Source organism: Festucalex cinctus, chromosome 2 (assembly GCF_051991245.1).
Source record: "Festucalex cinctus isolate MCC-2025b chromosome 2, RoL_Fcin_1.0, whole genome shotgun sequence".
Taxonomy (NCBI): domain Eukaryota; kingdom Metazoa; phylum Chordata; class Actinopteri; order Syngnathiformes; family Syngnathidae; genus Festucalex; species Festucalex cinctus.
The window spans coordinates 33904694-33925019 of record NC_135412.1 but is presented as its reverse complement, the minus strand read 5'-3'; the positions used below and the strand labels follow the sequence as shown (position 1 = coordinate 33925019).

The 20326-nt window shown below is 39.6% G+C and overlaps 1 protein-coding gene across 1 annotated transcript; it reads right to left on the bottom strand.

Annotated features, from left to right (window-relative positions):
* Positions 1 to 203: 203 nt before the first annotated feature.
* Positions 204 to 5119, bottom strand: krt18a.1 (keratin 18a, tandem duplicate 1). Its single transcript, XM_077514768.1, has 7 exons — positions 4638 to 5119; positions 2653 to 2735; positions 2199 to 2355; positions 1510 to 1674; positions 1301 to 1426; positions 870 to 1090; positions 204 to 776 (listed from the first exon to the last, which is right to left on the bottom strand). The coding sequence occupies exons 1-7, from the start codon at positions 5040 to 5042 to the stop codon at positions 662 to 664; spliced, it is 1272 nt and encodes a 423-aa protein (XP_077370894.1). The 5' UTR covers positions 5043 to 5119; the 3' UTR covers positions 204 to 661.
* Between the last annotated feature and the right edge of the window lie 15207 nt (positions 5120 to 20326).

The window sequence follows — 20326 nt, the reverse complement described above, 5'->3', positions numbered from 1 at the left end:
ATTTGAAATTGGTTTATGTTATTGTTTAATTGTCTTGTGATTAATAGGCTCCTAATTAAGGATGTCGTTTGACTCTCACCCAACATCAGTTGGAATGCGTGTTGTTTCCCACAACACTGCCTAAGGTAAATGAAACTTGATGCATATTTGTTTAACATTGGTTCTATTAAAGTTACGATATAAAAATTCAACTGTCACACAAATCCCTGGAATGAACTTTATTGATATGTCTGAACCTCACAGCACGACAGACAGACAGATTCAACTGGACAGAAAGAAAAAAACAAGGATGTCAGAAAAGTGATGAATTGTAATAAAATGGCCTTTGTATTACTTAGTTTCAAAACATCCCTCAGCTCGCCTCATAATGTGAGCAGGCATCTGCAGGCCAGCATACAAACACATAAATAGCAGAACGTCTATGATGAAATAAATAACAGATGATGTTGTTTTCTTCTAGTCCAGTTTTCAATTCAGTCAGCCTGTGCGGGGGGTTATATTATAAAGAAGTCAAGCTAATCACTGCAGTGGTTTTAGTCTAAGGGTTAGTTACTGTTTAACTAAGATGCCACGAGCCAATTGGAGCAAAAGATCAGCTTTGGCCAAATTGAGTTTCTTGTTATTGTTGTTGCTGCAAATATTCGATGGTTGCTTCTTTTGTTTAGAGGTTCTTGGTCTCTGTGCTGGAGGACACAACTTTGCCATCCACCAGGGTCTGTGTCACTGTCATGACCTTGGTCTTCACTGACTTCTGCTCTTCCAGAGCATCCTGGAGCCTGAAGAGAGAGAAAAAAAAACAGGAAAATATCAAAACAAGCTTTATTTCTCAAATCAAACACAGCCTTTTCTTGACTGCACAATCTACACACTTGAAGTCTCCGCCATCCAGCAGCCGCCTGTAAGTAGCAATCTCGGCCTCTAGCTTCATCTTCATGTTGAGCAGGGTTTCATAGTCCTGGGTCTGCAACTGGATGCTGTTACGAAGCTGTGTGAGTTCAGCCTCCAGGCCCAAGATGATGTTGTTGAGGGACTCGATGTCCATGTTGTAGCGCATCTCTGTGTCCCTCAGCGTGCCTTCCAGGGATAATTTCTGCAAAAGCGGAAGGAAGGCGAAGCAAAGGGGTTAACACGTGAAAACAGTAAAGCCAGCTGGCTGATGACAGCACCATAGCGACGGGTCAGCCGTGTGTAAAGCTTATGCCAACAAAGTCCATGTGTGGGTGCTGAGTTGGGCATTTCAGGGAGCTGAGATAAGCGTTGTGTTCAGGTCAGTGAAGTGTGTCGGTTAAGTGCTTCTCACCAAGCTCCTCTGGGACTCCAGCTCGATCTCCAAGGTTTGAAGCTGTCTGCGTAGGTCATTCAACTCTGACTGGGAAATCTTCAGGGCCTCTGTGTTCACATTGACCTCCGTCTGCACTTCTGTCATCTAAAATCAACATTTCAGATGAAGCTACCTCAACCAAAGACTTGTAATTTAAAAGAACTGTAATTTATGTCCAGGTAATTTACCTGAGATTGATGCCATGCTTTTAGTTCTTCTTGGTTCTTCTGTGCCATCTTCTCATACTTAGCCCTTATTTCTGCCATGATTTGAGCGAGGTCCTGTCCTTTAGGAGCATCAATGTCTACGTGGACTCCTGACTGGGCGATCTGGCTACGAAGTAACTGTACTTCCTGGAGAAAGAAGCAGCAATACACTACTTGGTAAAACTCAATCAGAACATGGTGGCTTTCAAACATAATGGCATACTTTGTAACTGTCCGAAGCTTTGAAAAAAATAAAACAAACATATTGTTGTTTCAGGTTTCTTTAAAGAAAAATTGTCTCAGAAATTTAATAAAATGTTATTTTCCCGAGCGCCCAGAAATCTCTCAGGAAGGGTGATATGATACTGTTTTGTGCAAGGCTATGTCCACCACATCAGTATTTCTAAGGCAATATCCCTTTCCGCTTTGGCTTGCAAAGATCTCTGTCTATGCCAAAAAGACATTTGCCCTTATTAAAACACGTTTCAAAGTTATCAAGTTAACAGATGGTGTGAAAATGCCTCCTACACTAAAGTCCTTTTCGCTAATCAGAAACCAGAAGAAAGTAATTCCCCGAAGAGCATATTTGGGTAGTTTCTGAACATATACGTTTGTTTGGGCATGACTGCATGGAGCATACATCCGAAAAAAATGTTTGCAGTTTTACTCACATTGTCGTGGTTCTTCTTAAGGTGGATGAGCTCCTCCTTCAGGGTTTCAATCTCGCTCTCAAGGTTCATGCGGCTCATGTTGGTGTCATCAATCACCTTCCTCAGACCAACAATATCGGCCTCCACAGATTGGCGGATAGCCAGTTCGGACTCAAACCTAATCGAAACATAATGGTTACGCGTGAAAGACTGATAAAATGGGTCAAATTCAGAGATTAGGCCTTAAAACTCTTTCACTCGACATTCGGACAATTTAGCATGAAGCGCATTTAGTATTTTCATTTGACTGATATAAATGCAATGATGGTGTAAAAGTGACAATTTATCACTACATAACAGTTATGATCGTGGCAGGGATGTATTCAAACTTGGAGCCGTTCAACAGTCAAACAGGGTGTGCCTGCAGCTGTTTGGCTTCAGGTTGCCTGTTACAGCAAACAATCGCATGCCTTACTTCACTCTGAAGTCATCAGCTGCCAGGCGAGCGTTGTCAATGCTGAGGACCAGGCGGGCATTGTCCATGGTGGCATCAAACACCTGCAAGAGGTTTACAAAAGAGGAACGCCATTTAAATTGAAATCTGATGACAGGGAGTGGAACAAAAAGCTGTTATTGACATTCATGCTAAAAGGCTTTCAAAGACAAAAGGAATTGAGACTGCCTTTCAGCAGTATATATTTTGGCTCATACAAACTGTATTAGCTGATTAAAACAGCACACAAAAACTGTTAGCAGTTTAGCTCTTCTTAAAATAAAAGACCAACTGCTCTTGAACAGCATATCACCCATAGAATAACATTTATGAATGTAATAAATGTAGTAGTTGCTTTACTACTCTCACAGTATGTGCTAAGTTAATAGCCTTAGCCTTTATGCTAAACTAAGTCAAGCTGGATGGTAGGTATGGTGCCCTAGGAAAATTCTAGCTCCCTTTGCCTAGAAATGTAATATTTCCCAAAACAAGAATGTACCACATTATTAGGGTTTTGTATGAAAAGTAATGTTGAAAACTGATATACATTTGAGTTTTTTTTTTTTTTTTTTTTTTTCAATATGGCATTGAAGAGGTTTTTAGCATAGCATATGCTCATGCCCAGATATAATCATTGTAGGGTTTAAAAAACAACAACAACAACAAAAAAACAACACTTTACTACTAAAATTATTTTGGGGTATAAAACAAAAAGTTGTTTTATTTAGTCCCAAAGAAAAAGTGAGTGCCACTTTAGTTACTGACTGGATATGTAGCCTACATTTGAACATACACGTTTGGCACTGTTTACTTTTGGAAAGAGTACAGTAGATAAATGAGGCAGACGTGTAGGTGAAAAAGTCCAAGAGCCAATGAGAAACTGCCACAGAGTCAACTGCAGTCGGGCCTGCTGGCAAACAGGATAGTTCAGCCAACAGGATGGGGGCACGTGATTTGCATAAGGAAGGTGGGATTAGAGGTCAGGCTGGTGTGTGTTTGTTTGTGTGTTAAAGCTCTTGTGTGTGCGTTTGCAACGGGCTGTTGACTTGTGTGCTGTGTGGTTGCTGCTGACGTTAGTCTGTTTTCTCAGATGGGGGTGGAAGAAACCATTTAAGTATTTTTTGCATTCCACCAACAGTAAATGGAGATGATTTTGAATATATTCTGAAGAATTGAATTACCGCATCGTCATCTTTTATAATTCTGATGTACCCTCTTGTGCAATATTTTGAGGATGTCAATACCTTAGGAAAATATGGTCTTTGAATTTGATACATATAATATAGCTACAACCTTGACACGATGATATTTGTGTTGCTGCCTGTACGATATATACTGTAATAAGTTTTCCCATCCCAATTCCATTTTCCACAGCACCACTTTTACTCGCTGAATTAACATTAACAAGAACTGGAATGTTGAACAACTGAGATTTTGAAGGATGAATACAGTTCTTTTGCAGTATTCATGATTGTGCCCTGTCCTGAAAACCATTTGAAAATTGTGTGCTGGTTATAAGGATGTGACTTGATACACAGTATACCGCAATGCATTGAATGAAAATAGATAGTTTAAAGTGATGTGGCTGATTCTTTTGGTCCTGGAGACGTTTAATGCTGTTTATCTTTGTTTCCCAGCCTCTGTTATCCATCATGATCCTTCTCCCTACTGTTTCCGGTCCAGCCCCCAGTTCCTGGCCCACAGAGGAAGAGGGGCGGGGGTGGGTGGGGGTGATCTTTGCCATGGACCCACAGGAGACCAGTCTACTCTGTCTGCGAGGTATTCACTGCTGATGATTAACACCGACTGGTTTCTAGCTAAAACACACTCACTATTCTTCTCATCTACCGTCTGACTCTGGATTTCATTCATTCATTTCACCTATGACCTTGCCGGCCCATCCAACCCGCCACGTGCTTTTAGCTTAATGAAACGACGTAAAACACATTGCCCAAATCCATCCTCACCTTCCTCCTCAGGTCATCCAGGATGGCCTGGTACTTGCTGTAGTCTCTGAAGTCGGGTCCGCTCTTGGCCATGGCCTCCTTGATCTTAATCTCCAGCTTCTGGTTGGCCTGCTCCAGGTTCCTGACCGTTTCCAGGTAGTTGGCCAGGCGGTCGTTGAGGTTCTGCATGGCGAACTTCTCATTGCCGGTGATGTTGGTCCCGCTGCCGCTCACCTGGACGCTGCTGGAGAAGCCCCCTCCTACTTGGCCCATTCCCGCTCCCATCCCGCCGCGCACACTGGATGAGATGCTGACACGGCTCCCCCCGGCGCCACCGTGGATGGTGGGGGCCCTGTACACAGAGCCTTTGCCACCGGATGAGGTGCGCACAGAGTAGGTAGTTTGCTTGGAGGTTTGTTGCATCATTGCTGGAGAGACTGAGAGAGTGAGGCACAGGCTGGGCTGCTTGAAATGGGAACTCACAGACACAAGGCAGAAAGAGGGGAAGCCGCTAAACTATATAAACCTTTTGGGCCCTCAGGTCCGCCCCTCAGACCACTCCCCTTCAACCCTCAGTTACCTCCTCCTTTTCCACCGGCCTAAACCGCAGCCGCGCTTCAGCATGCCTTTGTCCCTTACAGTTTGTCCTAAGTTGGTAAATCCATCACACTCCTTTCACTTTGAACAGTTTATATCTTTATGTTTACGTGTCAACATGAATCAACTGAATGGAGAGCTATTCACCACAGAGTCATTCTTTACTTGTCAGTGCTGAAATATAAATTAGCAACTTCGGCCCTTGTCTTTTAAAACTTATTTTCACATGAGACATGACGTTTAAAACTACAGTTATAAAGTACAAGCAACAAACAAGTAAATTGTAAACATCAACAAATCAATTGAATAACAATTGATGGATATATAAGAAAAAAATAAAATAAAATTTTACAATGTGACCCAAATACACTTTTGTGTTGTTGTTGTTTGTCTTTAGGACATGCAGTGACACATAACATTCTTCACTCTTCTGGGATTGAGAAACAGCCCTTTACTCAAGTTATTTCTCGATCATCCCATTTAGTCAGCTGTGTGACATACTGTAAGTTGATGCCACACCCGCGAAAAGGGAGGCTTGTTACGATAATGTCTGGAAGTTAAGGTGTGCGCTACATCGAACTCCTGATCATTAACATTTTGCAAAATGATCAAGATTCTCATAAAACAGTTTGGGGGATTTTAATAGGTTGCAAGATATGCTAGACATTTTCGTAAATACTTTAGACATTGACATATATTTTCACAAAAGTCAATAAAATCATCTTGGAAATTAGGTAAAACATGTTTGTTGGAATTTTTTGACTGCAGTATTGATCATTTGATTAAATGGCTTGATTAGGCTTAAGGACATCTGAAGCTTGACGTTAAGTCATCGAAAATCACTTGGTTTTTGGCTTGAGGAGGTGGACGAGCTGTTTTGAGCACCTTGTGAAATGAGTCCGTCACCTTATTAGATTTAGATGATTTTCTATTTCTGAATGTAGCTTTGGTAAGTGAATGGGAACCAGGGAAGGGGATTTTCAACAATTTTTTGGCCTGCACAAACAAAGTGGGAGGAGAGGTGGGAATTATTCCACCACACACAAAGAGGTCTTTGATTATTTTCAAGCACTAAAAACTCCCACTATGCAGAACCAGCTGCTGTGTTTGGCCAAGAGCAAGGACAGGTTTAGAGGATGGCCAAGTTGTGCAAATGTTACCTGCCTGTTGCAGAGGCAAGCACACCAATCAAGAGCATTTTTTTTTTGCTGGCTGGAAATACCATTATGGAGCTCTTTTGTTCCAAGGAGTATGTTTGGCATGCATTCGTTGTATGAACGGTCCATTTTTGGTCAACATGAATTATTGCCAAGCATTCCCTCTTCTTGTGATTATTTTTTTCAGTATTTTATGTAAAACAATATCAATGTCATTGTCAATGACAACGTTGACTCGACTTTCGTCACATTATTGATCTAATAATATTTGAAGTTGTGTTAACGCCTATAGTATAAACAGAGGGGACGTTCGCCTTGGCCACCAGCTGTTAGACAGCCGACTTGACAGCAAATAGCAATCCAATGGATCTCCAATTGAGATCCAGAAGGCAAGCAAGGCTCTTTGTGCCTTTGACACCACAAAGCAGGGAGGTAAACTTCTCAACTCTCTTTTGTTGATTTTTAATCAAATGAATGTTCCACCATGACTATAAATGCATTCAACCAAAATTAGAGAGTAGCCTACTCCAAACAATCAATATCTTGTAATCTGACAATTCTTAGGCATGATCACTCTTGTTTGGTTTGATAAGAGCTCTGACTCTTTTGTGTGTTTTGTCCAGTGAAAGATTTTTGTAAACAAACTGGTGCAATTCAGTGTTAACACTACTCAAACCAAATAACTGGACTAGTGTTAAAATGACTGCTTGAGCCTATCCCATCTGATATTGGGCGAGAGGTGGAGTACACCCGAGATAAATTGCCAGCCTTTTGGATGGTGCATAAACAAACAACCATTCACACTCACATTAATGTTGCTGTTCAAATGGGGAAATGACGAAATGACGAAGCAGTAAAATAAATCCAGGGGAACCACCACCATAAAAAGACCTATGTATAAAAAAACTGCAGCAAGTACATTTTCAAGGAGCATTAGTATTGTATTGGTACACATTACTTTCTTTGAACTCACTAGTATGGGTTTGGTTTGCCAGTCATTGGAGCTCTATAGTGCTGAAGGCTGCATTAAGAGTTTCTGGTAGAGATAAGCTATTTCTAATATAGACTCCAGCTCACCTGTATTCCTAAAGAGGACAAGCACTTTTTGAAACTGGATTGATGGCTACAAACACATAGTCTCGCAAGCAAAGTTTATAGAACATTTTTTTGTTATGATTTTAATAGTAATATTATTCAGCATAAAGTCTTTTCAATGTCATTTAGTATGATTATGAGGTATCTTGACCTCTTTTGCGTGTGATGTTGTTCCCTCCGAGCAGGATGTAGGTCGTAATTGACCCCCTCCCATGAAGGATATGGTCAAACAAAGAAACAATTGCACAGTCTCCTTTGTGGACACATCAGAACAATGACTTCTGAGCTTAGGTAAAAACATTCCAGACGTCCCTCATGCAGGTTTTTAACACACGCACATTCCATTCACAAGACCACTAAAGCTAAAAGTTATGCTCAGAATTGTGTCCCCCCTGTTGAATCATATTAAACAGTAAGAATTGAAGATCAAGCTTATCATTTAGATGGAAATTTCAGTTTTTCATTGGAAACAAACATGAAGCAATTCCATCTTCATTGGAACCCAAAATGAGTCAGCATCAACATATGTTGTGTCAAATTGTCTGAATGAGTTGATGAGTCTTTTACTTATTGTCTTATATGAAAGCACATGGCAAGATATTTAAGGGTAGAAAATACATGAAAAGAACCCTTGTACTGCAGTAAAAAGTTAAATGTGAAACGGATTCACACATCTGGAATATAAACCAGAAAATTTTTGGGACACTTGCACTCATCAGCACAACACATGTATGACAAACAAAGATAATAATCAAGGTAGAGTCACTGTAAAAAGTCAGGTAGTTGTATTTGTGTTTAAATAATAAATCTGTCCTGAAACATTCCCAACTAAAGGTATTAGCCCCAAATATATACTGTACTGTAGGTGAAACCATCCCTGAGCAAACCAGACTCATTTGTTGTCAGCCTAGTCGTGGGCTTGGTGTGTCTGGAAGTGGTGAACATCATCCAGTGTTTTGTCTTCATCCAAAGATGGCCACACCTAGATGAGAAAACAGACGCATGGGTGCAGTGATAAGACAAAGAAGATGATTGTATCCCGTTTCAAACTCATAGCCTTTGTCTAAGATCAAATATGGAGGTTTGTGGTGCCTTGACTTTGTCATACAAGCCAACAAAAACACCTAATCTAGTTGGATGGGAACTTGACAATTAATCAATAAAATAAGGTACACTCACTAGCTAATTGATGCCAATCTTGTAATCCACAAAAGCAAATTTTGGAGGCATCTAACACAAATGGTGAATGTAGGGCTGGATTCTGTACTTGGTCAGACAAATAAGTTCTGTCAGGCTGTAATGACAGCAAGGACTTAGAGTGCCTCAAAGGTTCTGGCCCAATGTCAAGAATTCCGTCCGTTATTAGCCAGATAGTCATCTCCATGCTCTGAATGGTTTCCAGCTACTCACTAATCCCTACACGCTAAGGCGTTGAAACACTTCAGTTTCTGTCTACAAATTATGGCTAGAATTGGACACAGCTTAAAACAGAATAAAGAGCTTAAAAGGAGTACATGTCATTGTTTGCTGTGCAAACATTTATTGAACCATTGTAGATGAGGTACTTTAATCTTGAAATTATGTATTACCGGTACCTTAAATACATTACATTTATTATAAGATCACTTTAGTTATGTCAAGTGCTCTTGAACACAGCAAATAAAAAATAAAAAAAAACAACAACAAAAACATTTGAACACATTTTCATTATGCCACAGCAACAGTTTGTGCTGTATCCCTAACTATTGGGTCATTTTTGCTGTTTCACACTTTCACAGGAAAAGGCCAAATAACAATTAAGCCTTGAAGGAAGGGAACGGCTTTGAGTAGATTTTGTGTAAATTGATTGTGAAGGGGGCATTAACTTGTCTGCAAATGTGAATCCACTTACATAGTGTGTGCGTGTGATCCTGTGTGTTTTGGGGGGATTTTAAAAGGAAGAACCTGGTGCTCTGGCCCATAACGATCTCTTAACAAGTGAACTTACTTTGTAGTCCGCATGGTAAGTTAAATCGCGTGCTGTCTCGCTTTCCCTCTTACACACGCAACCTCACAAGCACACATACGATCGTAAAAAGTCATCTGATCTATAATTAAGTCACAACAACAGACAAACACGGTAAAGGCTATTATTTAATTAACAAATACCACACAAACAATTATATGTTTTCATGTTTCTATTGGAAGTAATGCAATTTCTCGCACAAAAGAGCTCTCAGTATACCAGCAATTAAGAATTCTTGACTTGCACTAAAGTGGAAATATTTCTAAAAACCTTGATATTCATCGGTGCAGTCTATAAATGGAGAAAGTTCAGCACTGTTGGTAATCGACTTAAGACTGACAACCCCTGCAAAGATGACTGCAAAAGAACAGCACTGAATGCTCAGTGAGGTGAAGAACAAAGTGTCATCTGAGTACTTCAAGAAATCTTTGGCACATGTTGACATCTCTGTTGACAAATCTGCAGTAATTATTGCACTAAATGAGAATGGATGTAATTGGAGGACACAACGAAGGAAGCTGTTGTTGTCCAAAAAAACATTGCTACAGGTTTAAAGCTGGTAAACGAGCACCTGGATGTGACACAGCACTTTTGCTGAAAACCAAATTTGTGCATGAATGTGCATCTGTTTGTCTGGAAAATAAAACTTAGCAAAAAAAAAAAAAAAAACACAGCACAAAAAATAACAGCTGAGCAAGAAAATGAGCAAAACAAATCTGATATAACTGAGCAGAGAGAGAAAAAGTGGAACCTCTCCTTGGCGTATTCAACTGATGTCATCGAACTACCGTCATGGGAGACGGATTAACTTTTTTTTTTTTTTTTTTTTCTTGGTCAAAGTCTTTGACTTTGTGTGGCTTTAATTTAAAACGAAAAAGCAACTTCATTTAAGTCAATAAGTGCCTAAAGAGAAGAAAATGTAATATGAGAAGAAAATTGAGTTGAGTTTAGGAGTTTAGTTTGTACATATTATATATATATATATATATATATATATATATATATGGTTTAACTAACTTAGAGAGAGCGGCATCCAGGAATACTGTGATACTGTGTATGTGTGGCACTTGGAATGGGAGTGGAGATGCTGATTACATGATAGCCGCTGAGTCAGGAAGTCACAAGACTATTGCACCTGAAGTCTGAATGTAGCACACTCCTTTTAAAGTATGAGTGCTAGTACAAAAGTCCCGAGCATGCACACATGCATACACACAAACTGTAGTATTTATACACTGTGTGCGAAAGCCACCCTCAACAACATACTTGATGTCAGCACTGAGATAATCCACTGGTGAGACATCATCTACAGTACTGTGATAGTTGGTACTTTAATAAAATCCCCCAGTTACAAAAAAAAAAAAAAAAAAAAAAGAAAGAAAGAAAGAGAAAAAGAAAGAAAGAAAAATCAGCATCTTGGCTGACTTGGGCGACTCAGACTGTGGAGTTCTTGTTCATGGGGTCCATCCTTTCTCTGCTGTGACCTCCGAGGCCAGAACACCCACGGAAAGCGTTAAATCAGAGCAAGTCCTGACAATTCGGCAGCAGTGAGACAACTGTGAAGTTTCACTCGCAAGCCCAGTCAAAGGATTGTCCAATATAGACGAGGGGTCAGCTGCTTATCAAGCACTTGGCTTCTCATATTGACACCTAAATCAGTAGGAGGACAAGCCACAATAAAGAAATTCACTGAAACATCCATTGAAACTCCTACAGCAGGCCTTCAGTCACAGCTTCAGTACTGTTGGAGCGATGTTCTTTTTTTTTTGTTTTTTTGGATGTCAGCAAAAATGTCACTGGCTGACTTTCTGACTATGTGACATTACTGCCGGAGTGTGAGAAAATGTAGCTGAAGAAAGACAGACTCAGTCTTGCGTTGTAAGCATTGATGAAGTGACACTGGTCATTTTCAGTTGTGTGCAACTTTGAACTGCATCATCCTGTTCTCAATATATGCTGTGCCTCCCTGTCATTATGTCATAGATATCATTACATCTTTTTAGCGTCTAAAAAACTCTTTTTTTTGTTTCCATAATTGTGCTCGATAGATTTCTTTTTAACAATTTGCTGTGTGTTGCCAAAACACTTGATTTTCCCAATGAGGGTCATTCAAGGATTACCTTACCTTATCTCTAAATGCAGGTGATGTAGTTTGCAGCTGTGATCTCCACATTTGCACCATCACATTGAGTAGCACTGTGAAATAATGTGGCAGGGGATGACAATGAATGTTTTTTATTGCACAGTATACACACACACACAATTAAAAGCTAAGAACCTCCATTAAACCTGTTTTGCTACCTAAAATGTTGCCATTAAAGCACAGCATAAATCATCACAACAATAATCCAGGTTAATAGTCCAACAATAATTCACTACAACTACTAGTTACTCACGACTAACTCACTATTCTAATACACAGAGGATGCTGCAAGATGAGGGTCACAGGACCTTTTTTTCTTCCTAATAATAATAATAATAATAATAATAATAATAATAATAATAATAGTAATAATAATAATAATAATAATAATTATTATTATTATTTTATTTTATTTTATTTTATTTTATTTTATTTTATTTTATTTTATTTTATTTTATTTTATTTTATTTTATTTTTTAATTATGCATGTGACTCAAGCAGTAAAAATAAATTCGTCTCATAAAAATATAAAGCTGAAAGACTTGCTTTTTTTTTGTCAGCCAACATGGAGAAAATGCATAAAATGTTAGGATTGGCAGACTGGGCTTTATCATTTGCATTTTTGGAGGGGAGAAAAAAAAATATCACTCTATTTGCATTTTATATGGATTGTACCAATATTTATTTTGTTCTCTCCTGCCAAGTCCCCGTAAAAGTTTCATTGAAAGCACTTTTATAGTTTTTGTATAATCTTCTGTAGCGATAAACAAACAGCAATCTATGCCTCTCGATTTGGGGAGGTAATCACTATCTCTCTGGAAAGGTCAATTTAAACTGTTGTTGTTGGTGAATGAATGAATGAATGAATGAATGAATGAATGAATGACATTTTTATGATATATTGATATATTGAGTCATGAATGCAATCGTACACCCAGCCTGCATGGGCGTATACAACACAAAACAATGAAATGACCCAGCACCAGGACAAAGCACAACAAAAACTCGTGTCAAAAGTCAGTTTGTTGATGTATTGTATTGGCTGTCATGGGTGTTCCTAATGAAATTGCCAGTGCGGGTTGGCTACAACTGAATGTCAGACTACGAGCGAAGTGTGACAGCTGGAAAAATGCAAATGAGCAACAAAAAGCTACAACAACGGTCCGATTCAGACACACTTCCTGGTAGTCAGAGGTCGCATGCCTGGGTGGAGTAAGTCCATGAATTCTGGTCTGTTCAGGGAGGGGCACTGGAAAAAGTACCCTAAACTAAACATGCACATATGGAAGCTATTATTTTACAATATGATATTAAATCATAAAATGAGAGTGAACGTCCATCTGGGAATGTGAGCTGTCGGACCTCTCGTGCATTTTATAGGGAGGTTTGTTCAAACACACACACACACACACGCACGCACAACTTTTGTTGTCTGCAGCCGTGGCAGTCTCTTTAAAGCCCTGTTACATAATGTTGTGGGCATAGAGACGTAGAAAAGTGACCTTTTCAACAATACGCCGTTTGTTGAACCCATTTTCTATCTATCTATCTATCTATCTATCTATCTATCTATCTATCTATCTATCTATCTATCTATCTATCTATCTATCTATCTATCTATCTATCTATCTATCTATCTATCTATCTATCTATCTATCTATCTATCTATCTATCTATCTATCTATCTATCTATCTATCTAATACTTGGACCCGGATTGTGTACACAAAGTCTGTACTGTGGTTCGATGTGTTCACTGCAGCGGCTGGGAGGAGTGCAATGATTTACACTTCCAGGTGGCATTTGTTTGGTGGGATGCAATTGTGGAGACATGCATTCCTGCACATGAAAGGGAAACATGGATTCTGAATGGGAACATTGTGTTTTCCTGTAATGACTGTATGGTTGACATTAGATGAGCATTCAAGGAAGTTTGAATCCAAGATTCAAAAGAGGGCAAGGCCATGAGGATCTGTCCTACAGTATAGGACCGTGTTTTACTTAACATAAGGCATTTTACAGCATATGATTTTTTTCGCCTTATAGTGCCCAAACAAGAGTGAATACGTTGTCTAAATCACTTTCTTTTTCACCCTGTCAGCTTCTTTCTTCCATGCAGACATTATGGCCGCCGTGTCTCCTCTCTCCCATCGCAACCCGCGCTTTTACTCTGTAATTGCTCCCAGAACCTCCTCCCTCTGACTGATGCTGAGCTGTGCAAGGAACAGAAAAATTCCAAACCGAGTCCTCGCTGTGTTTCCACAGCAACAGGAAACACATCAGAGTTCATTTTGGGAAAAAGGCCTCTGTTTCGGCAGGCTATTATTTTTACCCCTCCTTTCAGTTCAGAAGCGTCCTGGCAAAGCTCCGCTGGATTTGACACACCACATTTCACAAGTGTGTGCAAGACCACACCGCAGTAGCCACAGTTGAGTTTTTAGGTGCTCGACTCCCGTGGCGTGGAGCTACCGCGAGAGATGTTTTTGAACACAATGGGCTCATTTGAGTGGACAGTGAAGAAAGTCCTTCAGGGCAATTTGTAGTCAAGGACAAAAAGCCCGAAAAGGAGTGGGTGGAAAAATGACCACTGTCTGGTCACAAGGAATGTACAAACTGGCCAAGTCGGTCTTGGGAAGAATCATCCATTGATAGCAATGCGTGTGAGAGGGAGATGTTCCTCTTCATGGCACATGATTTAAAGGGTAGGCCAGCAACAAGACGGTTGCTTTTGTCAAAAGACACAGGACTTCTTCCTTTTTGAGAATTGACAACTCATCATTTCCTGGATTTCATGTAAATGTGACCCATGTACAGTAGGGGCGTCCAAACTTTTTTCTTCAAGGGCCGCATACAGAAAAATCGAAAGACGCAAACGCCACTTGGACATACATTGTCCGACTTTGTTAAACATGCCAAAACCAATCAATCAAGCAATTTTGTACTATAGTTATTTACGTTTTTTTTTTTTTTTTTTGGGGGGGGGGGGGGGGGTATTTGTAACACCTGTTAAAGGTGATAAGGCAAACAAAACAGTTTGGGATTTTTCATCATTTTGAGGTTGCCCACAGCATTGTATCCAACTAGAAAAGATCTGACCCTGCCCTTAGCAGAGCTCCACATTCAGAACCAAAGCAAGCATAATCAGAATCATGACAGTTTTTACATCAATATTTAATTAAAGGTCTTATTTAGGCATTAATGCGATCAGACCTTGACACAGACAGTAGAAAGTAGAGGAAAGCATTTTGGATTGTCAAAACTGAAATATGATGTATTATAAAGAGAAATGTTATTATCTTTGTAAAAAATAAATAAATAAATAAAAAGTTTTAGCATGTCTATCAAAACTGTATGAGTGAAATATTAGTATTAATAGTTAGTTGTCAGGTGCATCACACCCATGGGGTGGTTGAGGGCCGCTAAAAAATGAACAGCGGGCCACAAATAGCACCAGATAGCATAGGGAAGCTTAACAATTTACGTTTGGTAAGCTGAAAAAAAAAAAGGTATATTTATTTCTACTGATTTACCCCTACTAATTCTTAAAAAAAAAAGTGTGACAGCCTGTTGAATGAACAGCATCACGACTATGTTGAGTAGCTATAGTAATAGTGCTAAAAATCGTAGAGTACAGCGTTATATAACTCAACAAGCAGTATAGAAATGAAAAGTCATCCCTATTTTTTGGTTTGCATTGGTTTTCCCAGCCCATCTCTTAAGTGCCTTTTGAAATGGGAGTTTATTTCTATTTCAGGTGACTGACTCATTCGTACCATATAATCACATTGTGGCTACCCAACGGCCGCCTCGCATGAAATGAGACGTGCGTATGGAGCGGAGGCAGCTTGAGGGAAATCCCTCTCAAATAAGGCTATCCCTTTTTTTCAGGAAGTCCTTTTGTCTACCTTTCCCCTTCGTCGCCGCCCCAAGACATCCTAAACGAGCATATGCACGTCTGGAAAACATTATATCCTCCAACGGCTTTCCACCCCCGTTTATATTCCTGCCTTTCCATCCTTTTTTTTTCTCCACGCCACGTCACTGCGGCCGTGTATGAATTTAATGGATTCCAAATGGTGCAAAAAGCAGTGCGCTCTTTGTCTTCAAGCTATGAGTCTCACTTGTATAATTTGCAGGCAAACACGCTGCCGTGTGACTACATACGACACATACTTACTGAAAATGATTGAGACGGCATGCACCGAGTTGAAAAATATCACATAGGTGTACTAGGAGCAACATATGCATATGAAAATGCAAGATGACATTGTGGACGCCTCCCACAGTGCCGCTAGGATCAACTCCAGTCTGGCAGCCTTATGCTGATATGTCAGGAGGTTGCACTTTGACCTTTTGGAGCTTGGTGCTCACTGTCTTCTCATTTAGGCTACCAAGGGCTGAAAAAGATGCTTTGTGGCTCAGTGAAGCTCAAAGAAACAAACATGTAAAAGTAATAATAATAAGATTGATAATGAGTCAGTTTTTCCTCAAAACTCACATTGCCATCTTGATTAGCTTTGAACTTATTACTGTATATCAATTTGTGTTTCTTATCCAACAACATTGTTATTCCACAGACAACAGTTGATGTAATTCAACATAAAGCTGAAGTAAAATGTGTCCTATTTTGTAAACCCGTTGAAGTATCTCACCATCTGTTAACATTACAATTGAGAGTGATCACTTTTATTTAATTTCATAGAGCTCTTTGCCAATAAAAAAAATAAAAAATAAAATATTCACGACATACCAGTCACAGCCCCTTTTGTTTAAACAATAAAGGACCTCTTCGTATTCTCATTTTTTATGAAGACTTTTTCTTTCCCATCTTATACAAGTGAGATGACCCAAGAGTATTTGAAAGCTGTTCAAGTTCTAAAAATGCTTTTTAAAGAAGTTAATCCGGACCAACCTTTATGAAAAGATGTTTCACATAATCCTTTGTGGTAGCTTAAAGCAAGAGGCTGTTGACAAAGTTAAGCGACACTCGAGAAGACAGAAGCAAAAAGAAAAAAAGAAATCACCTACATTATGATGAAGAAGCGAGCAAAGCAAATATCTGCAGTGTTAATATTACATAACTTTAGAGTATGTTTGCATCCAAAGATTATTGGCTGTGAATTTCCACATCATCATAGGTTTCGTCTCGTAAGTAATTTCTCACCATTGGTGACAATCTGATTAAAATAAATAGGACAAGTAAGCATAGACAAAAGTCCATTTTCAGAAAACAGCAATTTCATGCGAGAGACTTACGTCAGAAATACTTGCATTCGCACGATAAGGTCGCTTAGGAAAAGTGGAGTCAAATTCATTTCAAACAGTGCTCTGCTTCTCTGTGTTTGGAAGGAAGCATGTTTTCAGCTCTCCTTGACCCGATGACTTTTTGCACAACGGTTAAGGAAAGGCGCAACAAAGATTAGGAGATGTGATTTTCTGACGAGGACCAGTCTGGTCTTTGGCAACCCCATCATAAACGTAGTTAAAGATACATTAAAATGCTAAATTAGCATGTTGCATATTAAGCAGAGCAGTGCAACGAAATCACTCCAGGAACTAACCGTACAAGAAAACATGACTATAGGACACATTTATTCATACGCTCTGTATGCAATATAAAACAGACATTGTCAGGAAAGGAATACTGTGCCATCTGGTGGGGCACTGTTTCACCATCCTAAATGAATACTCTCTAAAACTACTCCTTGTTTGAGTCATACAAACACCTCCCACTGTGTGTTCAGTTCACGTTCCTTTCCAGACATCTTGCTGTAAGCGCTTCTTTTTGTTGCATTTGATCACTATGTCTTGTCACTTGACTTTTTGACTTTAGGAGTGGCAGTTGATAACCAATCACTGTGCAGGAAAATGCAAGTTGCAAGACTTTCTTGGCCTCCCACGTCCTCTGTGCTCTGGCTTTTCATTAAGACTGTTTACGCCACAACTAAGGCTGTGCGCCAAGTGCTAATTATGCACTCTTCTCCTTGGTTGGCTCTTATCGCCTTCCTGCTTTTTCTCTACGACTCCCCTCCAGTTGCAACTGTAGTTTACATTTTACTGTTAGATTCTGCCACTGTTCTTTCTTCCCATGGCCGTCTATCTTTCAGACACCCCGTGATTTACTCCCCCTCGCCCTTTATTCCCACCCAGACCTTGTGTGCAATGCCTTTTTTTTTTTTTTCTTTTCACTCATTTCCCTCCCTCCCTCACCAAATCCCTCCTACACTCTTTTACCTTCCATCCTCCCTTCCATTGCTTTCTGACCTTCCAACTTCAGGGCTGTGCTCGGATCCAACGGCGCACGCCCATCTCCCCCGCAGGAATGTGCTGTTTGTACCTAAACACAACAAGAACACTGATAAGGACGTGTCTCCACAAGGACAGCTGAAACTGGGCCCTATCAGGGGAGCCGTGGCGGAAGGGAGGCAGAATTAGTCGTTAAATTGGAGGGGAATTCCTGATTGTTTATTCAGCAGGCCTCTTACTGTAAATCATCAGCAAGTGGACAATGGGGTCAACTTAATTGCTAAATCAGTCGTGAAATGAATAATCACTGGTATGATAACACACAGTCACTCTTAAAATTTAGATTTTGGTTCATATTTTCGAATTGTGGACATTTGTTCACATTGAGGTCACAGAAATTAGAAACTATTTAACCGATCGGGTATAACGGTTTTCAAAAAAACGTTCCGTTTTTGAAAACCGTTTTTATATATATATATATATATATATATATATATATATATATATATATATATATATATATATATATATATATATATATACATACACAGGGGTGAACAAAGATTTATGGATCGATCCCAGAGGACACATTCGAAAACTAAGTATGATGTCATCTCACCGGTTTTATTTAGTCAGCAAACTGACGAGACGACCCTTACCCCTGACTTATTTATCAATGGTTTACTGGATAACGAGAGTATCTAAGCTTCAGTGAAGAGCAGCTGCGTGTAGCTATTTAGTCATGGATGCCTGTGCCAATCTACCGTGAAACAACTAGTATGGATGCATTGGAAACTCCGTGGAAACATTTTGTAGAAGCTGACTCACTGGGCAAAATGGAGAAAACATCCTACTTCCCTCAAAAATAGGAAATCACTTCAAACATCCTGCGTATTTTCTCGTTGATTGGCTTAACATCCCTGGGATCTCATTCCTCAGATGTGCATATCTCCCTAGCCAAGCATTACATAACGGCATCGGGTTACACGCCCGTGCAGATGAGCTGCACAATGGCAGTTTGTTCTTTTGCCACTGTGCTCAGGAGACATCTGGACATTGTCTCATGGACAACTACTTTAGAATGAAAGGAACTCGGTGGAACACTAACTCCTAATTTGGAATTGCACCAATTTGTACACCTCTGTACTATCATGTAACATGTTTAGATTTTGTCACATATGTCTAATCAACATATATAAAAAAACAACCTATAAACATCAATAAGTACAAATAAAACTGTCATGGTTGTCTGAAGTCAGCAGGGAATGACACCAGCTCATCCATAAACCTCACGACGACATGCACTATTAAAAAAAATAAAAAAATAAAAAATAAGATGGGCAGGTAAAGAAAACATAATGTGGCTGCACGATGTAATAGTCATAATCAACAACAGCCCCTGGAATTCCCCCTGGTGGAGGTAACCCTACATTTGTTTCACTCACAGTTAATAGAAAATATAGGCAAGTTAAATGAGTTGAATTACTGTACATTCTTATTTGAAAAATGTTTTAACTTTTCTTGTCATAACAAACACAAGAAAGTGGCAAAAGACTGTCATATGTGGCTTTGAAAATGAATTTACTATTTTCGTAATTTTTGTACATTTTGACAAACTATTAAAATGGATTAAAAATGATTTACTTTCTTTCTCAATACCAGCATATCAAATATTAAATATAATATAAAATGTTCTGGATTTTGCTAGATGTTACCAGAATTACTTTAGAAGGATGCAAAAGAGGGAAGAATGTGAAAAAGTTTTTCCCCCTTCAAAATCGTGGCAATAAAAAGTGTCAAATATTTTTCATTAATTCTTCTAATACAAGACCTGCCATTGACTGGTGGCCAGAACAGGGTGGAAGTGGCCCAAAGTCAGCTGGGATAGTCTCCAGCTCACCCATGGCCCAAAGACAAGTGGTCTATAAAACTGACTTTTTCTTTTCCCCTTCATTCTTTCAACACTTTCTTGTGCCATTTCCAGCTTAAAGATAGCCCTTAACCCGATAAAACTTTGATTTCACTCAAAATTTGGCCATTGTAGAAATTCTTTTGTGCTTAGGCTAACTGTGACTTCCAGCAAGTCCTCCTTCACAAAAGTGATCCAAGTTTGATTGGTGCAAGTCTGTAACTTTGTGTGTCATTATTGCAGTAGGGGGCAGTGTGGTGCAGGTGTGCCAGGTAAGGAGTGAAAAAGTCCAATATTCCTTCCCATGCAGATGGAGCCTTTCTTCACAGAGCTGTAACTCCCCTGCATTGCGTAACCGTCAGCCCCCGCCCCACTGCGTGCAAATGTTTTCATGTGTCTGCTGTGGCTTACTTTTGACTGATTGCATGTCTGTGTGTGTGCATGTAGTTTTGTGAGTGAGTGAGTGAGTAAGGGAAGTGTAGAGACATCCAGTGAAGATAACCAAGTAGCTAAGATGGCCTTTCAAAGCATTGGGCCAGGGCGCCAGTGTGTTGTTATCA